General features: G+C 43.3%; 1 protein-coding gene and 1 long non-coding RNA gene across 11 annotated transcripts in view; one reads left to right on the forward strand and one right to left on the reverse strand.

The window, feature by feature from the left end:
* On the forward strand, positions 1-21598 carry LOC147024715 (uncharacterized). 7 transcript variants are annotated; one of them, XM_085884909.1, is made up of 5 exons: positions 75-457; positions 2114-4495; positions 4740-4794; positions 4959-5049; positions 7719-10932. In XM_085884909.1, the coding sequence occupies exon 5, from the start codon at positions 7726-7728 to the stop codon at positions 8995-8997; it is 1272 nt and encodes a 423-aa protein (XP_085741035.1). In that variant the 5' UTR covers positions 75-457; positions 2114-4495; positions 4740-4794; positions 4959-5049; positions 7719-7725; the 3' UTR covers positions 8998-10932. The 7 variants fall into 7 exon arrangements, 6 of the variants coding, with proteins under 6 accessions (XP_085741038.1, XP_085741037.1, XP_085741035.1 ...); XR_015059170.1 differs by lacking the exons at positions 2114-4495; positions 7719-10932 and adding an exon at positions 17466-21598 and having other exon boundaries at positions 1-457; XM_085884908.1 differs by lacking the exon at positions 2114-4495 and having other exon boundaries at positions 75-473.
* Positions 21569-27740, reverse strand: part of LOC147024716 (uncharacterized) — a 15740-nt gene continuing 9568 nt past the window's right edge. For all 4 annotated transcript variants that reach the window (XR_015059172.1, XR_015059175.1, XR_015059174.1 and 1 more), the window contains one exon: positions 21569-25898. This is a non-coding gene — a long non-coding RNA (uncharacterized LOC147024716). The remainder of the gene's footprint in view (positions 25899-27740) is intronic.

A 27740-nucleotide genomic window follows, 5' to 3' on the forward strand; every position in this document is an offset into this window, starting at 1 on the left:
CTGTGAGCTCGTTGTTGGCCACGCCCTGATCACGTGGAAATTAGGGGGCGGAACCTCAAGGGCCCCGCCCAGCCTGACCAAGAATCATTTCCCTGATTCTGAATGACGAGGGAAGGAATTTTGTAAATTCCTCATGTTCCTTGGTAGTTCCGGGTTTTCGAGGCGATAATGCGGCTCTTCGGGAATCAAAACGATGGTAAAAGTAAAACCGTTCTCTCCACCGTTTGTGAGAATGTGTCCGCTGTTACATGTGTTCACGAGTAAACGAAAACATGTTCGTTGTGGAGTTGGGCAGCGGGCCGAGTGAGCGACGTGTGAACTGTGACGAGTCATTTCTGGGATTTCCAGCGATGCGGAAACGGCTCCTTGTGTTTGTTGCCCACTCGACAACTTCCTGCATCGAGCACAATGCGTTGTCATTTCTTGTGGACGAAGGACTGATGTGAATCACAAAAAGGCAAGGAAGTTAAAGGGTGAATTACATTTTGTTGTGTTAAACAGTGTATTTGTTTAGGCGAAGATTTACTTCGTAACCGGCTGTTTAAATTCACCAAAATTCGGACAAACGTCGTGTGGTTATGGAGTCCCCCCTCACCCCCCTCCCCTCACCCTCCTCCCCTCACCAACCTCCCCTCACCCTCCTCCCCTCACCCTCCTCACCTCACCATCCTCCCCTCACCCTCCTCAACGTCGTGTGGTTATGGAGTCTCCTCTCACCCTCCTCCCCTCACCCTCCTCCCCTCATCCTCCTCACCTCACCATCCTCCCCTCACCCTCCTCAACGTCGTGTGGTTATGGAGTCTCCCCTCACCCTCCTCCCCTCACCCTCCTCCCCTCACCCTCCTCCCCTCACCCTCCTCCCCTCACCCTCCTCCCCTCACCCTCCTCCCCTCACCCTCCTCCCCTCATCCTCCTCACCTCACCATCCTCCCCTCACCCTCCTCAACGTCGTGTGGTTATGGAGTCTCCCCTCACCCTCCTCCCCTCACCCTCATCCTCCCCTCACCCTCCTCCTCCCCTCACCCTCCTCCTCCCCTCACCCTCCTCCCCTCTCCCTCCTCCCCTCTCCCTCCTCCCCTCATCCTCCTCACCTCACCATCCTCCCCTCACCCTCCTCAACGTCGTGTGGTTATGGAGTCTCCCCTCACCCTCCTCCCCTCACCCTCCTCCCCTCACCCTCCTCCTCTCACCCTCCTCCCCTCACCCTCCTCCCCTCACCCTCCTCCCCTCACCCTCCTCACCTCACCATCCTCCCCTCACCCTCCTTAACGTCGTGTGGTTATGGAGTCCCCCCCTCACCCTCCTCCCCTCACCATCCTCAACGTCGTGTGGTTATGGAATTCCCCACCCTCCTCAACGTCGTGTGGTTTTGGGGACCCCCCCCACCCTCCTCAACGTCGTGTGGTTATGGAGTCCCCCCCACCCTCCTCAACGTCGTGTGGTTTCGGAGTCCCCACCCCCACTCTCCTGAACGTCGTGTGGTTATGCAGTTCCACCCCCCACCCTCCTTAACGTCGTGTGGTTATGGAGTCCCCCCTCACCCTCCTCCCCTCACCCTCCTCAACGTCTTGTGGTTATGGAGTTTCCTCCCCCCATCCTCCTCAACGTCGTGTCGTTATGGAGTCCCCCCCACCCTCCTGACCGTCCTGTGGTTTTGGTGCCCCCCCCCCCTCAACGTCGTGTGGTTATGGAGTCCCTTCCCTCAACGTCGTGTGGTTATGTAGTTCCCCCTCTCCCCCCACCCTCCTCAACGTCGTGCGGTTATGGAGTTGCCCCCCCCTCCTCAACGTCATGTGGTTATGGAGTTGCCCCCCTCCTCGACGTCACGTGGTTATGGAGTCCCCCCCTCCTCGACGTCGCATCACCGTGGAGTTCCCCCCTCCTCGACGTTGCGTCACTGTGGAGTCCCCCCCTCCTCGACGTCACGTCACCTTGGAGTCCCCCCCCCCCCATTCCTCGACGTCGCGTCGCCATGGAAAATACTGCATCTTGTAGTTTTTGAAGTGTTGCAACTGTTTTCCCAATGTTGTTCATTGAGATAGTTACCTCTGCCACCGAAGGTGATATGAGGTTGTTTTCAACCCTTTCTTTCTATTTGTCTCTTTGTGTGCAGGATATCCCATTTTTTTCACACTTTTTGTGGATAAAGGATGCAGAAGTAGAACGAGAACGGCAGGCACTTGGAAGAGTGGCTCCTTCCAGGCTGAACAGTTTACGTTTTGTATCCCACTGATAGGCCGGATCTGGATCCTGACCTGAACCAAAATCTAAATTGGCTTCTACTTGTCACCTTCCAAACTCATCCACCTAGTTTTGTCATAACCCATCCACAACTCTTTGAGATGTCATGCTATGTATTGTTTTTGTCCTTAACTCTCAAGGGTAAAGAATCACTGAAAAAATTAAAAAATTATCAGATTCGGATTTGGGCTTTCACCAAAAATGAATCAATTCGTCCTTGTCACACGTCCAACATGTCCACCAAGTGTCATACAAATCCGTTTATGACTTTTTGAGATATCCTGCCACGCTTCGTTTTTGGCCCCATCTCTCAATGGTGAAGAATCACTTTAAAAATTCTAGTAGCCGGATCTGGATCTTCACCAAAATCTCAACAATCTGTCTTTGTCACACACACTCAACCTGCCCACCAAGTTTCATCAGAATCCATCCATAACCTTTTGAGATATCCTGCTCATAGACAGACAGACAGACAGACAAATAGGGGTGGAAATGTTATCTGCGTCCACCAGTAATAAATGGGTCCAGAATTTTAGGCAGAAGTTGAATCAAATGGAACACCAAATACTGTATTGGAGTCATCAGAAGTAAACAGCACAGATGGAGTCATCAGGAGGAACGTGGATAGGATTCGGGTTTCAGCCGCAAATCCACAACCCTCAAACCCATCCAGGCGCAGCCAAATTAGCTTCTCCCTAAGGCCTGGACAGATAGACAAAGAAGAGAGAAATAAAGAGTAAAAGAGATAAAATAAAGTAAAGAGCAAGAATTAGAGTGAATAAAGAGAAGTGTGAAAAGAACAAAGATGCTGGGAAGAACCCAGACAGATAGGTTTCAGCAGTTGCTCCCCTGACTCAAACCTACACAACATGGCAAAAAGTATGTGGACACCTGCTCGTCCAACATCTCATCCCAAAATAATGGGCATTAATGAGGAGTTCCCCCCTCCCACCCCCTTTGCTGCGATAACAGCCTCCACTCTTCTGGGAAGGCTTTCCACTACATGTTGGAACATTGCTATTGCTGCATGGATTTGTTTCCATTCAGCCACAAGAGCATTAGTGAGGTCAGGCACTGATGTTGGAAGATTAGCTCTGGCTTACAGTCGGCGTTCCAATTCATCCCAAAGGTGTTCATTGGGGTTGATGTCAGGGCTCTGTGCAGGCCAGTCAAGTTCTTCCACACCGTTCTCGACAAACCATTTCTGTATGGACCTCGCTTTGTGCACGGGGGCATTGTCGTGCTGAAACAGGAAAGGGCCTACCCCAAACTGTTTCCACAAAGTTGGAAGCACAGAATCGTCCAGAATGTCATTGTATGCTGTAGTGTTAAGATTTCCCTTCACTGGAACTAAGGGGCTGTGCCCGAACCATGAATAACAGCACCAGACCATTATTCCTTCTCCACCAAACTTTACAGTTGGCACTATGCATTTGGGCAGGTTGCGTTCTCCTGGCATCCGCCAAACCCAGATTCATCCGTCGGACTGCCAGATGGTGAAGCGTGATTCATCACTCCAGAGAACACGTTTCCACTGTTCCAGAGTCCAATGGCGGTGAGCTTTACACCACTCCAGCCGATGCTTGGCATTGCGCTTGGTGATCTTAAGCTTGTGTGCACCTGCTCGGCCATGGAGACCCATTTCTTGAACCTCTCGACGAACATTGCTTGTGCTGACATTGCTTCCAGAGTCAGTTTGGAACCCGGTAGTGAGTGTTGCAAACGCCGACAGATAACTTTTTCCGCACTACATGCTTCAGCACTCGGTCCTGTTCACTGAACTTGTGTGGCCTACCACTTCGTGGCTGAGCTGTTGTTGATTCTAGTCGTTTCCACTTCACAACAACAGCTGTTTGACGAACTGACTTGTTGGTAAGGTGGCATCCTATGATGATTCCATGTTGAAAGTCACTGAGCAATTCAGTAAAGCCCATTCAACTGCTAATGTTTTTCTATGGAGATTGCATGGCTGTGTGCTTGATTTTATACACCTGCCAGCAATGGGTGTTTGGCTGAAATAGCCGAATCCACTAATTAGAACGGGTGTCCACTTACTTTTGGCCATGCAGTGCAGCAACAGGTACAAGATACCAGTGGTCCCTCAGTAGGGAAACACAGTCCACACGTCATCAGGATATGGTACAAACATAATTAAACAGAAGACCAAATACTGCATTGGAGTCATCAGACAGAACCCGAAGAAGTAAAAAGCAAAGTTGAAGTCATCACGACGAACCTAACTGTGATCGGAATGGTGCGTGATGTGTTTTGTGATGTCACAACAGAGTAGTGCAGCAGAGGATTAAGTATGTTGTGTGGATTAAGCTGTGCTGATGTGATATTTATATGTCCTGATTCTGATAGGTGTGGTTCTTCTTCAGTGTGAACGTGATTTAATTCAACCACCATCAACATAATTTTAATATTACTCAAAAAAAATTTTTTTCACTTCTATTACTCCCACATTCCCACCCTCACCACCACAACCTTCCACACAGGTAACAGAGCACACACTGCTTGGTATCAAGAGTGCTGAGAAGGAACTTCACACAGGTGAGATGGGCAAAATGGCCTTTTTCTGTTCTTCATTAACGATGTAACTAACTTTTTGAATGTCTCGGTCGTCAAAACATTTAGCAACTATTCCTTCCAAAAAAAGTGACTTCATTCCTCATATTTCAAAACTGACTTCATTCCTCATCAAATGTGCATCTCAGGTGGATCACTTAAAGACCTGGACCTGTTGGGGATGTTGCAACCCTGCCTGTCTCTTGAGGCCAGCATTGAAATCTGATCTGCCCATTACAGGTCTGAGCTGAATTGAGGCAAAAACTGGATCTCTGTAGTATCTCCAAATATATCATTTAAATTTTTGAAATTACGAAAGATCTTTATTTGAAAAATGAAACACAATCTGGATGTCTGCAATCACAAAGCGATCACCAAGGTTAAGCATCCCCCAGCTTACCCTTGGCCCGCGATCAAATGATGGCCATATTTTTTTTTCGGACCGCCGTATTACCTTGACTTTCATCATTTAGAGATTAGAATGTAAATGAATAAAATGTGTCCCCCATCTACAATTTATCCATAAAACTCGACATCGTAAAAACCTGAGGGAAATTTTTTAAGTTAAGATAAAAAATGTGTTTTTTGTTAATTCGGTCACAATCCGAAAAAAAAGTTGGTCAAGAACTAATCAAATATCAGGTGTACAATTTCAATGCAGGTGCACTATTATGATGCAAGAACATCTTGGAAGGCCAAGCAGTCTTTGAAATTCCACATTGGCAAAATTGAACAATGATGATAAAAACAACGCGTGCTTTGACTGCCTTGTACTTTTTAGACCACCATTTGATCTTGACCTTGACCTTTAACCCGGAGGGGTATGATGTAAATTAAGCTTAAATGCAGTTTGCTCTAGGCTATATAGAGAGGGCAATTTTGTTCTTATCAGACAAACCTCAATCGAGTTATGGTGTAAAATGTTAGTCTATAATTGGGTCATGACCTGAAAAATTAGGTCAAGTCAAAAATTATCATCCCCACATACTTTGCATTCCCATTATTGATGCAAAATATTTCATTCCAAAAGTCCCAACCAACCCTGGGATATAGCTGGGAAATTGGAAGTGAAGGACGAAAGAGAGAAAAAAATAACACAACGTACTCCTTGGGGTCTAAGAAACTCTGTGATACAATAGAAAATTGGGGTGCTAATTTTAGAAAAAAAAACCTACAATAGTTATAAGCCTCCCCATATCCTATAGGGGGAGGCTTAATTACATCCTCCACTGAAGGTGGATGGAGGTTATGTTTTCACCCATGTCTGTCTCTGTCTTGTTTGTCTGTGAGCATGATATCTCAAAACATTATGAACGGATTCGGATGAAATTTGGTGGATGAGTTAGGTATGTAACAAAGACAGATTGTTGAGATTTTGGTAAAGATCCAGATCCGGATATATATATATATATATATATATATATATATATATATATATATATATATATATATATATATATATATATATATATATATACACACACACACACACACACACACACACACACACACACACACACACACACACACACACACACACACACACACACACACACACACACACACACACACACACACACACACACACACACACACACACACACACACACACACACACATGATGGATGCATATGGAAGAGCGAGAACAGAATGGAAAGGAATACAATTGAAATGGGGAAAACAATGGAAAGGAGGAATCCACAGCAGAGTACAAGTGAGAGAGAGATGAAAGGGAGGGGAAGAAGAGCACATGGGGGTCAACAAGCTACACCCAAGTTGAATGAAACACAGCAAAAAGTGGAAGGGGAAAGCAGGGATGAAACAGAAAAGGAATAAAACCAACCGACAACTAACAAACGAAAAGAGGTGAGTGAGAGAGTGGGTTGGGGGGGGGGAGGTGGTGGTGAATCGCAACAACCTGGAAAAAGGAGTGCTTGAGAATGGGGTCAGTTTGGGGTAGAAGGGATCAGGAGTAGAGGTGGGGGATGAGCTGAAAGTATAGGTTGGGGATAACCTGACGTCCTGGTGAACAGCTGTTTTGAAGCCCTGGAGGGAAGAATGGGATTGAACAGATTGGGGAAGTTGGTTCCACAGGCGAGAAAGAGAAACAAAGTGGAGGTGAGCAGTGAGCCTGAATTTTGGAAGATTAACAAGAAGCGGGTTACTGGCAGACTGTGTGTGTCTAGTCCTACTTGGAACAGTTGGTATTGCAGAACCTGGTTGTTTTCTCGAAACTGCAGCCCTTTTGTATTTGAAACAAAATTTCAACATCAGCAATGTCAAAATGTTTTGCATACACTCATTCATGTGCATTGTGTATCACCATTGATTAGATGAAAATCTGTTTCTGGATTCTATTGTGCCGAGTATATAACAACTCTTCAAGCAATTTAGGATTTTACTTCTAAATTTTTTCAATACATATGTACTGTTTCTTCTGCAGTTGAAAGTAGTAATTTGATTGGTCTGTTTGATGATCCCCTCTGAAGATTAGTTTGTCTTCCCATAAAAGGCTTCTAAAGCTGATGTAGGCTGACCAATGCTGCAGTTAGCATTGTCGCAGCTGACACTTCTTCGAGCAGAAGGCAGTTCTGTCTATCACGGACAGCAACCTGAGCCAGAATCATATAATTGTATTTAGTTTTGATTATACACTATATATATATATATATATATATATATATATATATATATATATATATATATATATATATATATATATATATATATATATATATATATATTTAAAATCGCTGAAATAACATGGTTATCTAGTAAAATGTGAAATATTCTCTGTGCTATACTTGTTACCCATTATTCCTTTCATGTCCTCTGTAAGCGGAGTTAGATTTGTGAAGTTTATTGCGGCAGCTTGGCAAATGTCTAATATGCATTTTGTCTTCATTCAGGTACATCATGGCAGTGAGGCCAATCATCTTTATACTCTACTACTTGTTCATTATACCTGCCCAGCTGATAGCAGCACAAAGGTCTTGCTTCAATTACAGTCGGACCTATGATTGTTCCTTTTCTAATTTGTTGGTGTTCCCAAAAGGAATCCCCAAAAATACTGAGTGGGTGCGAGTGACATTCACCAAGTTGACTGAAATTCCAGCCACAGCATTTCGAGGTCTTCCAAATCTTTATCAGCTTTGTCTCAACAATAATAGATTATCAAGCCTTCCATCTGACATCTTTGATACTCTGTCCAACTTACAAGCACTGTCTCTGCAAAATAACAATCTGCATTCCATTCCTCGAGGTCTTTTTGATGGCCTCGTTGATCTGCAGAGAATACGTTTGTATGGAAACCCCTTGAACTGTAGCAAATGCTCAATCCTCTACCTCCGAAATTGGCTTCGACAAAATGAGGCAGTTGTTATTGATGGAATTGACCAGGTCTTTTGTTCCAATTCTAAAGTTCCAGTGGTTAGTATTCATGTAGAAGATCTTGAAGACAACTGTTTCATGGAGGACAATCAAATGCGCACAAATGCTTGTAGCACATGTTTATGCAATGGCACACTTGTTGACTGCAGAGATAATGTGCTTACCACAGTGCCTTCAAGCATTTTGAACACCACAAAAACCCTCATTCTTCAACAAAACATGATTGAACAGCTTTCCATCACAGCTTTTGCCAACCTTGAACATCTCAAGTTTCTTGACCTCAGTTGGAACTATCTTCGTTCTCTGCCTCTTGGTGTGTTTGACCAGACGCTCAGCCTTCAACATCTTGATCTTCGTCAAAATGAACTACAACAGCTTCCTGCAGGACTTTTTGAGCATACACCATTACTCCACACATTGTCTGTATCACACAATCTTCTTTCATCTATTCCTTCACACCTCATTGACCACCTGAATCATCTGAAGTCATTGTCAGCAAGAAGAAACCCTTGGGTTTGTGACTGCAACATCGTCGGTTTTAGTCACTGGCTCCGAATCCATCGCACTCAAGTCCGTCATGTCAATGAAATACAATGTGCATCGTCAAAAAGTCCCATCATCAAATTTGATGCATCTGTCCTACCAAACTGCTCCACCAATATTTCAATAGTGATCGATGGAGAAGACAGATTGGTGAACTCTAACTCTGACAATGCTGTGTCTGCGATTGTACCTTACATTTTGGACATAATTGTTGCTTTCACTTTTTCACAAATGATGCATTCCATTGATTCATAAAAAATATTTGTTGGATGTGGATGAGTACTGATTACATCCAAGCATTGATTTCATATTTTAAATTTCCAATTCCTATGCTGCTCTGATCTGTAACAAGCTTGAAAGAAGAGTATAATCAGTTCCCATTTGTTTACAACAAAAAAAACTTTGTTTTGAAAAGTATATTAAGAAAACCCAATATATACTTTTCCAATCAGTTATGATTTGGAAGACAACGTGCAGTATCAATCCCCAGATATGAAGCAGTATTGTGATTTAATGATTAAATGCTTTCTCCTTGAAGTTAGAGTTATTTTCCTTTTGTTTCTGCATACGGTATATGTGGTTTGTTTATCTTTTTGTGGACCATTGAATAGTGGTTTCAATGAAAGAGTCCAGCCTTTTCATATTATTATTCCACTGTGTAATGGATGACCTTTCTCATGCCGTCGGGTGCACAGGGCTGCCGAGGCATTTTCCGTGGCTCGCGTTACAATCCTGGCTGGGTCGCCACTCCGACACTGGGAAGTCAGGGCAGGAATTTGAGATTTAGTTATGGTGCTGGTGATAGCTCACCTACTTTTCGTGAAGGACACCGTGGGATCTTTAACATCCACAAACTAATGCCGGCAGACGTGACTGCCAAGTTTAACGTCCATCTGAGGGACGGCACACACATTGATGAATCACCCTGCCTGTGAAACACCGGGATGACAGTTTATAGCTTGGCTGAGATTCAAACGCAGGCCAGACACCTTAGAGGCGCCACTGTGAAAAGGAGGAGCAAATCCCTTTTAGTCATTGTCATTATTTTCAATGTTTTTTTGTTTTTTTTATATTGCTAGGCAGTATTTCAATTTAGTTGGTCGTTTGCTCCCCATTTTATCAGACATTAGTTTTCAGGGTTTTATTCATTGTGGGAATTTCTATTTAAAATTTCATTATAAGTTTGTTTCACATCTGAAGCACTCCATTTTGGAAAGCACAATATTTTGAGCAGAATGTTCATTGAGATGCCTTGTCTTTTGCAATTTGTGGGCACAGGTACTGCAGTGTCTTTGAGCACACTGCATCTTGTGTATCCTTTCCAAATTTAAATTTCCTAAGGTGGCCAAAGTGTGCATCTTACCTCCCTGGTTGGAGGTATTTGTTTTTGCCATCCTAATTCAGCATGGCAGCTGTGGCTATTGTTTCAATCAATAGCTTGGTTGGTTACATTCTAGTGGTCGATTCAAAACTCAAATTACCCCCCCCCCCCAACCACCAATCTCCCCTTTGTTTTCTATGAGCAAATCTGCATCAACAGGCATTAACTGAAAATATTTGCTACTTCAAGATTTCCTCTGATTATGAAATCTGGGTTCAAGTGCAATTACCTGTTGATTGTTTAAAGGGTTGCATTGTTTAATTTACCACCAAGAAAGTTGGTCCTATCTCCACCCATAGGTTTCTAGCATTCCCACATGGTGGTAATGCCTTCTTTACACACAGAGCCCATTGATGTTCTGGGTGCGCCCTCGGCACAGATCCACTATTGGGGCTTAAACGACCACCCCGCCCCAACCTGCACATACTTTTTTGTAAAATCGCTAAATTTAGGCCAAATATTTTGTGAAATTAATACATTACATCCCCCCTTCCAACTCGCGTAATTTGCCAAAGTCAAGAAGGGAGCATAACTTTGTATAAAGCCTCGAACATTGTTTAATGACAAATTGTCAGGCCGAGCATTATCTGCCAAACATGTCTTGTAATTATCCAACAAACATGTTTTGTTGTGAATACCGAACAGACACGTATAAATAAATGTTAGACCAAACTATGATCGGCATGTTCATGTGTGGCTTATCCCTCATAAGTATGTTATGAAAAGATCTATTGATGTACACTGCTGTGCAGAAGTCTTCAATACACATTCAGTTACAATATATGGATGCCATGAGCATTGACACTTTATTCCAAGCCTCCATTCGTGTTTTCTACTATTATAACAACAAATTGACTGCTATTAGTACAGCTTAGTTTGGGTTAGAAGAAACAATGCTTGTCATCTAGCTACCTTTAATTCACATTGATCAGAATCTTCAAAAACTTGTGATCACAACTCAAAGTAAACGAGAAAGCATCTCAAAATGCAAATCCCATCCACGTGTACTTTGAACGTCCGAACTGATCCACTTGATCCACGTCCGAACTGAACGTGACGAAAACAACAGCCAAAAAAAAAAAATGTAAATTTTATTCATCAGTGTTCTCCATATTCTCAAAATAAAGGTTTGTTGAAAATTTGATGACAAAAGGTAATGGACTAGACAGACATATTGAAACTGAAATCTATACTAGCAAAAGTGTGTGTGTGTGTGTGTGTGTGTGTGTGTGTGTGTGTGTGTGTGTGTGTGTGTGTGTGTGTGTGTGTGTGTGTGTGTGTGTGTGTGTGTGTGTGTGTGTGTGTGTGTGTGTGTGTGTGTGTGTGTGTGTGTGTGTGTGTGTGTGTGTAAAACGCAGGACAAGAGAGTTCTCTAGCAAGCTCATGGTTTGCCATACGACATACTTATTTTTATGTTTATTGTATTTTTTAAACTATCTTGCAACTCTTAGATGCCTCTCAAATTGATTTCCAATACTTCTGATGATGTGTGTTCAGTAATGGAAGTACAATTATATTATGTATCGATTTATAATTCTCCTTGTTAAAAAAAACATCACGTGCGGAGACTGCAACAGAAAACAACCAGAAACATCTGACACCGTATGCATCATAGCAGCATTGTTTAACCCACTTTCACTGTTTACCAATAAAAGCCTGGTGTTGGCCAGTTAACGTAGCTGGCTTAAGATCTTAGGATCATGAGTTTGAGCCCCTGTCATGCTATTGAAATAACACCAGGTGGGCTGAGTCAGCTTGTTATCCTTCTGAGGTTGGCAATGGTAACAGGGGTATGGTGTCAGCAACACAGCCATGCTTCCAGAAAATAATGCAACCAGCAGTCAGAGGCTGCATACAACACAACAATTGTTAACCAATTACTTCATAATCGGGTGTAATGCAATGTTGTTTATGATGCTTTTGTGACATCACCCCTTGGTCAGAATATTCATTTTGATTTTTGCGAAACCTCCCTGTGGATGTGAACCATTACAATGTTTTTTACTTGGACGCAGGGAGTAGGAAACCCCCTTATGTGAGATTTATGTTTATTTCAAATAATACTGTGTCCATTACGTCCTTACTGGATTTATGCTCAAGGTTGTACAGTCAGATTTGGTGGCATAATGGATAGAGCATCTGCTCTGAGTCTGGGAGGTTGGCAACTCAATTCTGACCCTGACTCAGCCATACCAAAGACTTAAAAAATGGTATGTCCTGCTTCCTTACTTTTGACACCCAGCATTTAAGGATAGAGCTTGGACAAACCCCATATGTTGGTATCCAGAGGGAGGAATTAAATGTGTCCTCAAATATCCCCTGATTGGGGAGAGAAAAGCGATGCTGGTACTCAAGAATGCTCTCAGTGATGTTACTTCTTCCAAGGTGTGTGTGTGTGTGTTACTCATTAAGTCATCGACCCTGTAAAGTGAAACCAAACAAAACAATAATTGATGTAATTTAGCATAGAAAGGCCACAAAGCATGACAGACCTAGTGTATCCCCCCTTTATCCCAATTCCCAGTTACATGTATATACCCTCCTAATCCTTTATCGAGTGGGCCCCATGTCCTTGGACGTACATGCCTTTGGGGCGTGGGCTATCCTGCTCACATTGATGCCAGGTTTGGTTGCATGGGCATAGACATAAATGGCCACTGGTGAGAAAGAATGACACAGCAAATCTAGAACATGGGTGGGTGAGCTTTGCAGCTGTGGTGCCAGAGTAACAGTGCAGAGATTCGTTCCTCCATGAGGTTGGAGAGAGTTGGATCTGCGCTGCGAGAGGCCCAAATATCCTTGATGAGAACGAGCTCGTCCCACCTGTGCCCGGGGTGTCAAAACACTGTATCCGCGGGATCTTCCACCATGCATTACTCAGCAAATACATGTCATTTCCTCACACATTACCTCCCTATTTATAATCATGCCATATTGAAGCCCTGGAGGGAAGAATGCGATTGAACAAAATGAGGAAGTTGATTCCTAAAGCAAGAGAAAAAAAGTATCAAATGAGTGGAGGTGAGTTGTCAGCCTGCATTTTTTGAGTTTAACCAGAAGTGGGTTTCTAGCATACCATGTGTACCATGCAGAAACCTTGGGGGAACAAAGCAAACAAAAGGCAGAGGGTTCAAGACCAGAAAGGAAGCAGTTAAAAAAAAAAACCATTGACTTGTCTGTCTGCAATTTAAGTAACAGGCGCAGAGACTCAGCTTCATCACGGGAGATTCCAATGATTTTGAGGGCCATGGTTTCCATGGCATCATAACATACAAGGTGTGAGGTAGGGATGCCAGCCCAAAGTAGAGAGCAGGACTTCACCAAGCTGTGGGTGAAAGCCTTATAAGCTGATGAAAGTTCATATTTGCCAAGGAAAGACTACATGACAGAGAATGCCCAGTTGGCAGCTTGCTTTGGAGGTCATCTTAGATTAGTGGTTTTCTCAAGAAAGATCATGGCTGATTGTGAGGTTTGAGTGACTAAACTTTTTTCAAGAGGTTTGTTAAGGAAGTAGATGGCACAAGGGTTCGCTCGATGGTCCTTTCGGAGATATGGTGAGACTCCGTTGGCTTTGTTGCTATTGTCACTTGAGTGAAAGTACTTATTAAATAGTTTTGTGCTTGGAATAGTGGTATGATCATTTATAATAAACCTGTCAATTTCTAGTGTGAGGTTGCCATCTTGTCCTGACATGAGTGAGAAGACCAGGTAGGTAGTAAAGACCATTCCATCCATCCATTGGGACCATACCCTATTCAGAGCATTGGTGGTGCCAAAGGGGTCTCCTGGGCTATTGGGCACAATCCTGGACGGGTCGCCACTCTGACACAGGATACTCAAATGGCTCAATCATCCCAGCAAGCTGCTACTCGTTTTTCCGACCTCGGAAGAATGACAGACTGAGGCAATCCCACCTGGTATTAATTCAACGTACAAGCAGGATTTGAACTCAGGACCCTAGGATCCCAGGCCCACACACCCTAACCACTAAACCAACACGAGGCATAAAGACCATTAGATTGAACAACAACAAAAAAAAATTAATGACGTAGACCTCCCTGCCCAGTGGTCCATTCAGCCCATTACACTGTTTAAGTTTCTTGGGGAAATGCCCTGCAGGTAAGTGGTGCATGTTTTTCCAATATCTGGCAACATATACACACAAAGTTATCCTTCCAAAAAAGTCTGTGGGTTGTTATGTAATGATAGTCTAATGAAATCCAAAATTCCAGCCCTGTGATTCTCTCCCAGAGAGGTTATCTTTTGGATACCAAAGACTGCTTTTTATCTTCTTTTGTATCCAGCACGTAGCTGCAGGTAGCATCATTTTCTTGGGGCACAGCTGTGCCACTGATGCACTACCGCCTGTAAATTAGAACAGGAATTTGGCTCGAGTGCTGGTGCCAGCTCGCTTACTCTTCACAAAGGATATCATGGGATCTTCAACGTCTAACAACTAATTCTGGAAGCGGGAACATCCATTTTAATGTCCATCTGAGTAATGGCACACACATTGATGAATCACCCTGTTTGAGAAACACCATGATGACATTCATAGCTGGGTTGACATTCAAACCTCGGCAAGACAGCTCAGAGGTCCTCAAGCCCCCCTCCGAAACCGCAAGTCTTCAACCTCCCAAACCCCAAATCCCCTCCTCAACCCAAAGGCTTCAATCCCCTAATCACTCCAAACCTACAAATCTCCCCCCAACAACTCCTAAACGCCCCTCCCACAACTCCTCAATCTCCCTCTAGCCACCCCCCGCCACTGAAAGACCTCAACCCCTCCCCCCCAAAAAAAATTTTCCCCCTCCCTCTCTACAAACCCCAACTTTCTGTCCTCCCTCCCCCTGCTCATATAAGCTAAATAACTGTTGTCTTACTTGGAACCTCCTTATCATTTTACACATCAATAAATGACAATCTCAGTATCCTGGTGGATTTTGTGTCTTTCGAATAGCGTTCTTACCATATTTGATAAAAAATTAAATAAATAAAACTATCTATATTTATATATAAAACTAAAAAACACTCGGTAGAGCATATACCTCCACCAGGCTGAACAGTTTACGTTTTGTATCCCACTGAGGGGCCAAAATCAAATCGGCTTGCCTTGTCATCTACCCAACTCATCCACCAAGTTTTGTCATTCGTCCCAATGTTTTGAAATATCATGCTACATATCGTTTTTGGCCCACCTCTCAATGGTGAAGAATCACTCTGAAAAAATTCTCCTTTCCGGATCCGGATCTTCACCGAAATTGAATCAATTCGTCCTTGTCATACACCCAAACTATCCACCAAGTTTTGTGACATCACATCCTCATGCCCCTACCAACACTGGAGGGAGGAAAAGGGGGGGGGTGAATGGAGCGAACTTCATGCCATGAGCTGGGCGACCTCACATTCTCCAGGGACCGTTCACCTTACTTTGCCTGGCCTTCACTAGTTCAACGGAAAGGACAGATCACATGACAATTATACTTTGGATAACCTCTACAACACACAAGGCTGCCTTCCCACAAAAACAGGATGACGACTTTAATATGAAGACCTTGATAGAGGTAAAATGATGTGTCCTCCGGGAGCACACAGTCCATGCTAATACCTTACACTTTAATAACTATCCTGTACCCCACAAACGTAACAATATAAACAAGATCATATTGGAAATATATTCTCTTTTGGGGCCATTCGATATTACGCAACGCATTTTTTGACCAAATCTGACACCTCTCTCCTCCCTCATAATACACTCTGGCCATTTGACCTGCAGGAATTTTGAGGTGAACGAGTTTTCTCACTGGATCCTGTAAGGGCATGCTTAAAGGAAGGAAAAAAATCTTGGGTAAACATCTGGCATCTTGGGCCAAAGTTTTTTTACGATGCCATATTGTTTTGGGCATATGCGTAAAGTACCCACTTTCGGGTTTCATCATCTTTCTCTACTTATGATTAAAGCTGTGCCAAATGTGACATGTTCCTTGGATTCCTCATGAAATTTCCTGTGGAATGAAACAAGTTTTACCCTTCTGCGGCAATTGGAACAAGATAAAATGCCTGGTGTTGGCTTAATGGTTAGGGTGGTGGGCTTGGAATCCTAAGATCCTGAGTTCAAATCCCACTTGGCTGTTGAATTAATACCAGGTGGGGTTGACTCTGCCTGTCATCCTTCTAAGATTTGCAAAATGAGTGCCAGCTTGCTGGTATCTTGTGTTGGAGTAGTGACCTGTCTAGGATTATGTCAATTAGCACAAGGAGACTGCTTAGATAGCACCAATGTTCTGCACACTTTCGGGTTTGGATAAGTCACATGGACTTTGCACATCTGGTCCCAATGGACGGATGGAAAAAGATTAAAATATATCATCAAAAATGCATATATTTTTATTTTTACATGTAAGGAAGGCAATGCAAAAAAAAATAAACTATACCTTATGTTACAAATATTGGGAATATGAAAATTTTCCACACAAAATAAAAACATTGTCTTTATAGCTTGGAACAGGTTAGCCTATACATTCCCACAAGACTTATGACATTTGCAAAATGATGTGCAAGAGACAATGATTTAATGGTACCGGCATCGTTTTGTGCTACATTTCTTGCAAAGACAGGTAAAAGTCACATGCTCGTGTAGTTCACTCATGCAAGGATCTGGCATGGGTGATGAGTCGTCAGCACTGATAGTCCATCCAAAATCTGTTGAAGCTAGTGGTGACTCCATGTTTAACACTTAAGCACACGACGTGTATACCATGTAAAATGATCGATGTAAGTGACCTCGTAACGAAGAACTTGTACAAGGTAGGTTTAGCAAGTTTGGTGCGCTAGCTTGTGTGACACTTTCAACACGAAGTTTATCAAATGTCTTATATTTTGTACCTGGTTTGAGAACTTTGGCCAAGTATTCCTCTGCAAGCTCAAAGGATTGTGCACTGGGTGGAAGGCGTCGACCGAAGTTCTGTAGATATTTTTTTTCTGGGTGTGCTTTAAGTGATGACGCTTTGGTTCTGATTTTACTTGTCACATCAGACCCAGTAAGAAAATGGGTGGTGAGAATGACTTCACTGACAGGACCTCTCTTTTTGGCAAGAGTATGAATAGGGATGATTCTCTTTTGCTGACTTTCTCATCCAGAGTTCAGAGAGACCATTTTCATGAAGAAACTTGTAGAAATGAAAAAGCAGCACAAACACATCTGTGACATTTGAAAGTATGATTGCACGCTGTGATCCTTGTTTAACTGAGTGGAAAATGTGATGAATGAGGCGCAAGTCAGCTTCTTCAATAGGTGTCTGAAGTATGTCGTCGACTGTGCTAATACTACTGCCTTTTACAGATCCCGCAGGGATCGGTCCACTTTCAAGGAACACGCCACTTACGACAGTTTCCCTCAGCCTCCAGTAGAATCTGTTTCAGAGCATCTTGAATCAAAATTTTATTGTCAACTGATGCCCAGAATCTGTCCATTTGCAAAGGAAGCTTCATAGCAGGGGTAATGGACGGCAAAGGTAGTGGTTCGACAGAAGATCTTCTTTCACTCTCTCTGCATTTTTGATCGATGATGGCAGGTAACTATAAAATACATAGTCAATGCAACTGAATCTGCAGACATTGTTTACATTATTATCCAGTGTTGTGAACAAATCTTCAAATGTGTTGTGACCCTTGATTCTGCGAAACTGATTCATGACATTAACAGCAACGCTAGTTTTCAGTGCGTGTTCTTTTTGAAAATTGGAGTCTGTGCTATGTAGTGGTTTGGTTAACTCAGAGATGAGCTGTGATTTCATTGGTTTAGTAGTAACATCGTCTCGATCTAGTAAGGAAGAAGACATCACGTCATAGTTAAGGATTTCTGTCATTGTCATTCCTCTTTGCTTTACAATGTCAAGTCCTTTGAGCTTGGAATAATTTTTTGACAGTATTTACATGTTGCCGGTTTGACGATACATCTGAACCTGTTGCATTTTGAAAAGTGGGTAGCTTTTGCTTGTGGATTGGAGCTGATAGAGGTTTTGAGCATGAGATATACCTTTCCTCACGGAACATTGAACAAGCTTCTTTCCCTGTTGTCAAAAACTGGAGTAACTTTTTGGCATTTGATGCTGGCACACATTCATTGGTTAATATGTTGTGGAGCCTGACCTCACCTCCATGGGTCTTCTCTGCTTTCGACATACTGCAGCATTTGTTGGATGTTGGCTTCCATTTGAATTGGCAAGCATGCTGGTATCCTGTGTCGGAGTGGCGACCCATCCAGAATTGTGCCCAATAGCCAAGGAGACTGCTTAAGCAGCACCAACGCTCTGCACAGAGTATGGTCCCAATCTCTTCTCCTCTTCCTCTATCAAATATATGAAAAACAGGAACAGCCTCCTTTACTGTGTGCAGGTAGAAGATCCAGTTTCCCTCCCTGTCAGCTCTAATGAGGCACTTCAGAAGATTTACTTGATGTCAGAATCCTTCCAGATACTTGCACTGTTCAGAACGCTCAACATCTTTCTGATTGAAATCATCTAATGATTCGAGTGTATCTTCTGATGATGTACTCAACTCTTGAAACATGAGTTGTGCATCTTCTATCTTCCTGTTTTGCATTGTATCAACTAAATCACATGCTTGTGTAGTTAATGTAGTTAATGCAGCCTCATCTTCCATGGTGCTTAAAAATGCTTTCCATTTCAGTCTCTCTACAACTTCTGCTGGCATGAGCATTCCTATCACTGACCTTACATAGTTGCTACCTTTCAGGATACTTTCTGTCACTTTAGGACCAAACACATGGTTTTCAATCAGGACATTTTCTAACCCACCACCTACAATATACTTCCCAATGCATGCAAGGATTATTTTAGTTAAATGGAAGGATCCCATAAGAAGCACAATGTTGGGAAATTCATTTGAGGCAATTTGAATTTCAGCTGCAATATGATAAACACCTTCATCACATGTGACTGGGAGTGCTGATTGCTGGAGATGCACTAGTAGGCTTTGTAAATTTTTCATAACTGAAAACACACTGTTGTAAGCTGGAGCTGGGTATGGCAGTATTGGGAGAAAGCCAACATGTTGTTGAGGAACATCAGCTTTTGAGATTATGGCATGAATGCCAGACCACGTCAATGTACTTTGGTTGTTCAAACCACTCGCAGATTGTACCATACTTATCACTCTCTCCTCCTTAATCTCATTGCATGGTAAACTGAAAGCCTTTTCGGTGATTATCAAGTCTGGTGGGATGGTCACAGGTGTCGATGGTTTGCGATAAACTCTGAGCTGTTGACATGGAAGAAGGGCAGCATTTCGTTTGGCTGTTTTGCTCTGAACTATTGCTGATAGTTTTGCTTTTCTTGGTATCATGCTAGGAGCTTCCTGGAATAAAACCATGACAGTGTCGTCGGTTCCTTGTAGACCAGAAAGACTGGCCTCTTCATGATCAAAATTATCCCTTGCTTCTACCGTGAAGTTGTTTCCCACATCGTGACTTGGGAAGAGCTGGGTATATGGAACATGACTGGATAGTGTATTGTGCAAGATTTCGACGTGATTTCATAACCTAATTGTAACTGACTGACAGTCCAGCTTTATTCAATCCTGTTATCAGTTGCCTACCTTTACATTTCTCATGAATTGAATGACCAGTCATTAAGTGCAATGGAGGTTTTTTTTTTTTCCTTCCTTTATGAACGTTGTAGAAAAGTATTTGGAAAAGTGCTTTGATTCTGTATGATATAGTAGATTGTCATTTATTAGGTAGAATATCTCCACTGCCATTTTCTACTTCGTCACATTATTCCTCTTCGTCCTCTGTTGACGAATTATCTGACTCACTGTTATCACTTATAGAAGAAAGGATAGTAATTTGGTCCAAATGTAATACTTCAGAGAAAAAAAAAAGTAATTATTTGCTGTGGAATTGGTGTTGTTTTCCATGAATGTTCAAGTTGGTTTGCATTCCCAAATTCATCATCAAGTTTGAAGTCAGTTTCCAGGAGTGATTGTCTTATCAGTTGGGCAGCATCTCTCACAGAGTGAACCGAATGGAGTTTGTCTGCCATTTGATCAGCAGTTAGTGTTGAGGAGTAGACATGGAGGGGGCTGATTCCTTTATGCTTGTTTGGAAAACTGAATTTTGTCACCAAATATTTTCATCACGTAAAGTTTCACTTCTTTATTTGTGAACAGCGGCTCTCCTGACTCTTTATTGGCAAAATCCAGAATTTCATTGAGTGTTGAACCATAGCCACTGTCCAGAATGTCTTGAAGAAATGGTTTAATGTCCTCTATAGCTTGGCCTTTGGATAGTATTCTTTGTTGAACATCACTTTGCTGGACTTGCTTCTTAAATATTTGGAGATAGGCTTCAAGACAGAGCTTGTGATCATATAAATCTGCACCAAAGACAGCAGATTCATCTTCAAGATTGCGTGTTCTGACGTATACATCATCCTTGAAGAACAGTGCTACTGCAAGAAACCTTGTTGCTCGATTGGTTTCACATATTCGATGTTTTTCCTTCGTGTTGCCCTGCTTTTGTTTTCCACATATGATACATGGTGATTTTGTAGGGTCCACTTTAGGTGACGGGTTTTGTAGGGTAACTTCTGCTATTGGTCTTTTAGAAGGATTTGCACTGGAATCTGGAAGTGCTTCTTCATTTTGATCCTCCTGCAGCAGAGCTTTATTTCCTCTCTGTTTTTTTGAGCAACGTTTTCTTCAGTGTGTATGATTTGTAACACTCATTTGTGCAATGATGCAAGAATTTAAAATCATGTCCTTGATAATTAATTAATTCCAGAACAATGTCATTTCACATTTCAGCTGCTGCTAAAAACTTTTGTCTTCCTTCTGATGTAGTTGTTGTCTTCTCATATGATTTGTCTTTGGCATATGATACACTTTGAGGTGTCCGTCTCTGTAGAAGTTCCTGTATCTTGCCGTAGTTGCAGGCCAACAAGTAGCTTCTTTTCTGCCATTTCCACACACCACTCAACCTGAAACACACAGATTAAATATATTGTTACAAATCTACGCCGCCCGGCGTGCGAACGACCGCTTTTCACTAAAGGCAGCCGCACGCCCACCGGACGAGCAATTCAGTCGTGACTTCCCGGAACAACGCCGAGAACCAGTCACGGGTGTGCCTTCAATGCACACCACGGCCCAGTCCGTATTCTACCCGCGCGCGACAGGGTCAATCGCCGAATATCGATATACCTAAGTATTCGCGCGGGTAACCTACCGAGGGACCGTACCTCGGCGAAGGCCTGTTTGGACACGAACCGCTTAAGCGGTTCATTCCGTTCTGGGATAACCGAGCGGGGTATTGTCGCCAGACCTCACCGGACCCAATTCTATTTATCGGTATTCAAAAACCAACTAGTATTCCGAAAGCAAGATTGCAGTTCAATTTGGGGAAAATAGGACACGACGAATGGGTTAACATTCACACAAGCACATTTATTATTTTACACAGATGCACATATACAGCCATGCAATCAATGGGGGAAGGGGACAAGACACGAGCAAGGTAAAGCACTACGACCATCAATGATTTACCATGTACATTCGCTTAACAGCAGCTCTACTTGAAAGACTCGGCACCACCACATTCCCTCAAAAGAAAAGCAAAGAAAAGACCCCCTCAAAGACAAGGGAGTCAGACTGGGCCCGTGGGCCTTTATAACGTGGGGCCTTGGTGACCGAAAGGGCCCCACGAGACCGTTGCAGGTTACCTGCACCCTCATGGTGCCTTGCTGGGGTGAGTCGCGATGTCCCGTCCACACGACAGCTAGCGTAGCCGCGGTTGTGCCCAGGCCTTGCCAAGCGGCAGGCGAGCTCTCTCCGGCTCTCCCCACACGCACGCGCAGGTTCGCGAGACACAGCAGCGCTGCGCCTCCAGCCCGCGTCTCCCTCGCGACGCCTGGACCTCCACCGACCGACCGCTCCAAGTTCCTGACTCGGACACGAGCCCGGATCTTCACGCAGCTCCTTGGCACGATTCTCCTCCACACAAGCAGCAACCACACCAGCAACGACCGCAACCCCAACAGCAACAACTCGCGATTCTCCTCGGAACTCGCTTCTGCTGCTGATTCGGTCCAGATTCTCCTCAGCAGGACTTGCTTCTGCCGCTGATCCGGTCCAGATTCTCCTCGGCACAAGCAGCAACCACACCAGCAACGACAGGAACCCCAGCAGCAACTCCAGAGAGAGATTCAGCGATGACCGAGAGAGCTTCAGCAACGACAGCGAGAGAGCGGCAGCAACCCCAGAGAGAGAGAGAGAACGAATGCTCCGTGCGCGCTTTTTATTACCCATGCTCCGCCCCTCCGCTCTCGCCCCGCCGTCCTTCCAGAACATGCGGAAAACTTCCAGAACATGCGAGAAACTTCTTGAAGGAAGCGTTTTCCCGCCAAATCAGGGACGCTCCCTCGCCGCTGTATTTGTCTTCTTCCACACGCCGGGTGGAATTCACCGTGGAGACGCCATTCGTCTGGGGGAGCGGGGAACGGGGGCCACCTGCTTTCCCTCGACGAAGGCCAGGCCTCTGGCAAACGTGTGCCAAGGTGGAAACACGGTGGTGTGGTTATGAGGGTTGTGGTTAAGGTGGTTGTGTCAAGCGGTTGGTCCAAAATAACGATAGCAAAGAATAACGGCTAACCCAAAGATCACAGCCCTGTCCACACGGATAATTACCATTAAACAACGGTGGGGAAATCTAACTGAACACAGACTTATCGGCATAACTAACTGAGGACCTATATGGTGTTCTGCGAATTTCCACAGCCGTAACAATATATTAGTCATAAAAAGTACTAATGTGTGTAGGGATAAGACATGCAGGGATTTTGAGGTGGACGACTTTTGGGCAGATGCGTATGATACCTTATCTCAGTTTTCATCATTTTTCTTCACTGATGACAGCTATGCCAAATGCCGATGGCCCCATGAGGGTAAAACTAGTCTCATTTTACAGGATATTTCATGAGGAATCCAAAGAACATGTCACGTTTGATCCAGCTGTAACCAGAAGTAGAGAAAAATGATGAAACCCGAAAGTGGCTACTTTACACATATGCCCAACACAATATGGCGCCGGGAAAAAACTTAGGCCCAGGATTCCAGATGTTTACCCAATATTTTCCCCTTCCTTTCAGCATGCCCTTACAGGATCCAGTGAGAAAACTCGTCCACCTCAAAATTCCTACAGGTCTTATGGCCAGGGATTGGAGTATCACTCCCTTGTAATGCCCTGTAACGCTTCAACACACACCCCCTAAAGTATTAGATAAAGCTTGATGAAGACACCCCCTCCCCCTTATTTCATACCTTAATCCCGGGATGCTATTTATCGCGTTTTCTTTTTGTTACTCAAACTATATTTGAAAAATAAAGGTGGTACAGTGTACCGTCAATAAGACAAGGCATCAGTCGAAAAACCCTGCAATGACATCATCGGACTAATCACTCGGAGTAATGTAATCGTTTCTAAATATTGTCGTGTCCAGGTCAATTAACACCGACGCTGGATGGATGAGCCGAACTGGCTTTTTACTCCCTCAGACAACATTCTGAATTAATGGTGGACAACAGGCAGGCGGGTAGTGAGGAGAAGCATGAGAAACTTAGCTCTTTTAAAACCAACGGGATTATTCCCGAATCGTAAACAAATAAAAAGAACCAGGGATGGTGATCGCGAGGAGACGACAGCAGGTTGGGATGGGAAGGAAAGAAATACAATTTATTATTCACGAATTATACACGGTGAGGTAAAAATGAATCTAAAGAAACTAAAGCCCCTCACTCCGGACTCAATCACAGACGGGAAAGAGACAAAACCGGGGGACTCGGCTCTGGCGGTAGCGGGTGGATGGATAGGCGTGGAGCGGCCTGGAGCAGCCACGAGCAGGTGATGAGGAGATGATGATGAGCAGACCAATGAGAAGGGATGATAAGGTGATGGGCAGGACAACAAACAGGCTTCACACTAAAGCAGGCAAACAGGACGATCTCTCAGAGCTCTCCTCCCTCAGCACTTGATCTCCTCGTTAGCTGTATTCTTCCGAGCTCCTTTTATCCGTCATGTTCTCCTCAGAACAAACGATCCTCTCACACACGTTCTCCACAGAACTCCTTTCCCTCCCTTGAGTTTTTGCTCAGCCGTCTTTTGTCCTCAGGCCAACCGCTCTCCTCTCTGCTCCTCCCTCTTCTCTCTGGGCAACGAAAAACTCTGTCCCTCAGAGGCGATCCAGGCTCCGCCCTTCGGGATGCATTCGAAGCTCCGCCACTCTCTTCCTCTCTTGCCAAGTCTCCCAGCACCCCCGGTAGAGGTTTACATAGGGGTTTATACACACAATTTCCTTAACCATAACCCTTAACTAATTATTACGATATGGTGCACATTGAAACAAAATATTCCTTATGCTGACGTGTCCCTACTTATTACATCAACATGGGCTAACTACTCGTACACAGACCATGCTATTCTACATTCAGTATTTCTATCTGGTCTATGGGAATATCTAACCACCCACAAATGTAACAACATGTTCAATTGCTTTCATTTGCAAATGAGAACAATGTCTGTGTGTAACAAGCAATGATGGAATAGTCGTCAAAACTGCACCAACAATATTAATTTTTGTTTTATAACTTTTACTCTTATGGATCGTGAATCATTTTAAATGATTTTAAAATCGAAAAATATTTTTAAATTCTACAATTTAAAGGATATGAATATACAAAATACAGTATAACGTCTTCTCAGAGAAGTGACGTCACTTTATTCTGTCACCAGCTTACAGAGAGATATTTAATGATAAAAGTTTTTAATACATTATTAATGCATTGAATACTTGTATCACGAAATATTTTCATCATTAAATAAATGGTGCCTGGAACAAAATTGTCATTGATTGAAATTTTTTTTCTATTTGTTGGCATCCACTTATGGTCGTGACATGAGATTTTTTTCCAGGATTCTTTATGAGTCATAGCATTGATTAAATCAATGCCCCTCAAGCTGGTGTCCTTCTCGATGACATCCTGCAGGGTAGTGAGGGGGCGACCCCTTCTCCAGGGCTCTTCAGACCTCCAGAGTAGAACTTTCTTTGCAAGTTCTTCATATCGCATCACATGACCAGCAAAGCGAAGGCAGTGTTCCCTCAGAGTAGCAGAGATGTGGGAGAAAAGAACCATACAGGTCCAAGTTAGTGATATAGTCTTGCCAAGGAACTTTTAGAACTTTACGAAGCAATTGGGTGTAGGTACCATCTAGGGATTTCTCCAATGTTTGGGTCAAGGTCCAGGATTCACATCAATAGCGAAGGATCGACGCAACTGTGGTTTTGAAGACCCAAAGTTTACTCTGTCTGTAAACTGGAGATCTCCAAAATTTAAGGAGGGCATGACCTGCTACCGAAGCCTGAGCTTTTCTACATTCTAAGTCACACTGTGTGTTGGTCTAGGAACCGAGGTAGTTAAAGTCATTCACTCTCTCTATCAGGCTTCCAGCAACAGTAAATAGAACACACTCAGCAGAAGAATTGACATGCATCTGCCAATAGATCTAGCAGCAGTTTCAACCTTGAGAAGTAGAAGTTCAGCTTTGGTTAACATGTCTGAAAAGAGCGCAATTTCATCAGCAACATCAAGGTCAGAAATGTACATACCGGACTGGATGTCTGGGACTTCTACGCCGGGAGAGAGTTAAACCATCCCAGTCTTCAATTTGAAAAGTTGGTCTCTCCTTCAGGAGTTAATGCCACTGCAAAGGTATATTCATAAATAATTTGTATGGGCTTCACAATCGACTCAGGGATGCCATATGCGTGTAGAACTTGGAAAAGTTTATTCCCGTAAATGGAGTTGAAGGCTTTCCGATAGTCTAGTCTATTAAGATGATCACAGCCTGTCTGGTGGTTACGTACATCCTAAATGATGTGCTTAAGAGCAAAGATCTGAGAAGATGTAGGTCGAAGGGGCCTAAAACCAATATGATTTGGGCGTAGGATCTTTTTCAATTCTGGGCGAATTCTGTAAAGGTGATTGTAGATTTTTTTGCTGCAGTTTGAGTTAAATTTATTCCACGGTATTTTTCAGAAAGCATTACATTTCCTTTATTGGGTCTTCCTACAATACCTGCTTTCCTCCATTCTGGAGAGCGCTTTCCTCAGTATGTTTTGTTGCAGAGTTTCTAGAAGATTTTTCGAATTTCGGAAGTCGCCAGACTTTGATTGGACGAACATCAAAACCGGAGCTTTTCCATGTTTCATTTTTTTCTCACTGGTATGTCAAGTTCTGCTGATGAAAAGATGCCAGCAGTAATGTTGGAGTTGACCTCAAAAATGGGATCGATTGGATTGTTGTGTAGGCTAATATCAGAAGAGAACAGTTTTTGGAAATGAGTTTTCCCGAGGAATCGAAGTGATCCTCACCTTGGATAAAAAGTGGTTTTAAATTTCTTTCCAGAAAGATGTTTCACTACATTCCAGACATTATGGAGTGCACTGGTTAATTCCCCTTTGTCAAAGCCCCCCAGTATATTGTGAAGCCGTTTTTCCTGGGCTTCATTGTACATATCAGCAAAATCTTTACATGTGCTTGACCGATTTCTTTCTAATTTATCCCATTCAGTAGAAATTTGATTTTCGATTCGGGGGGCTATGTGAGGATTCGTAGAGACAATATCCCAATGGAGTCCGAACCTGTTCATGTTCTTTTTTGATCTGACGCTAAGCCTTGTCTTTTTGCAAACAATTCTGTAGTTGGAGACAATAGGGTCTGGTGAGGAGTGAGCTTGATAATCCATGATACTGTTACTCCATCTTTTATGACATAGGATGAAAACAATTTTGATTTGGGCTTTTGAAAGAGAATGTTGGTTAATAAAAGGTCATGCCGGTGGATGAAACCAAGAATGAACTGTCCATTTCTGTTGGTGGAGCTATGGTAAGAAAAGCCGTTCGGCATTAAAATCCCCTCCAAGTATAAGACAAGAATGTGTTGGGATAGATGACATTATCCAGATTAGGCTTTCATAGAACTCCTCCATGCTTGATACAAGACTGACGTTGGTTGGAGAGTAAGTAGCATGATACAACATATGTTTTCGGGTTCCCTTTAAATATTGCTATTACAATCTGATCCGATACTTTGGTGATTGATAGAAAGGTAGTTCATCAAGGAAGATTTGACAACTATTCCAACTCCAACAAGTCCTGCTCCTATTCGACTATGTGCGGCAGAAGATGTAAACAATGTGGATATGCCAATTCTGGTGTTTTGAATATCTGAGTCCAATAGTTGATGAACTATTCTATGTTCTTGAATACAAATCACTGAGATATTGAAGTCATTAATGTGCTTGTGAAGTTCTTCAATCACACAAGTGGAACATAAACTACGACAGTTCAGCTGCACAAGAAACAAAGGTTTCTTCACGCAGCAAAGTTCAGATGAGATTCGTCCTCGCAGGTTTAGGGGCTCATTGTCATAAAAGTTGGTAAAACTATGAGATAAAGAAGCTTGAACACTGGTGCTGTCATGCAAGCTCATCATACTATCAATTGGCTATGACGATGGTGCATCACCACTGCTACCAAGGGTG

The sequence above is a fragment of the Eptatretus burgeri genome, chromosome 6 (genome assembly GCF_056783735.1).
Source record: "Eptatretus burgeri isolate ZD-2024b chromosome 6, Ebu_testis_v1, whole genome shotgun sequence".
Classification (NCBI taxonomy): Eukaryota; Metazoa; Chordata; class Myxini; order Myxiniformes; family Myxinidae; genus Eptatretus; species Eptatretus burgeri.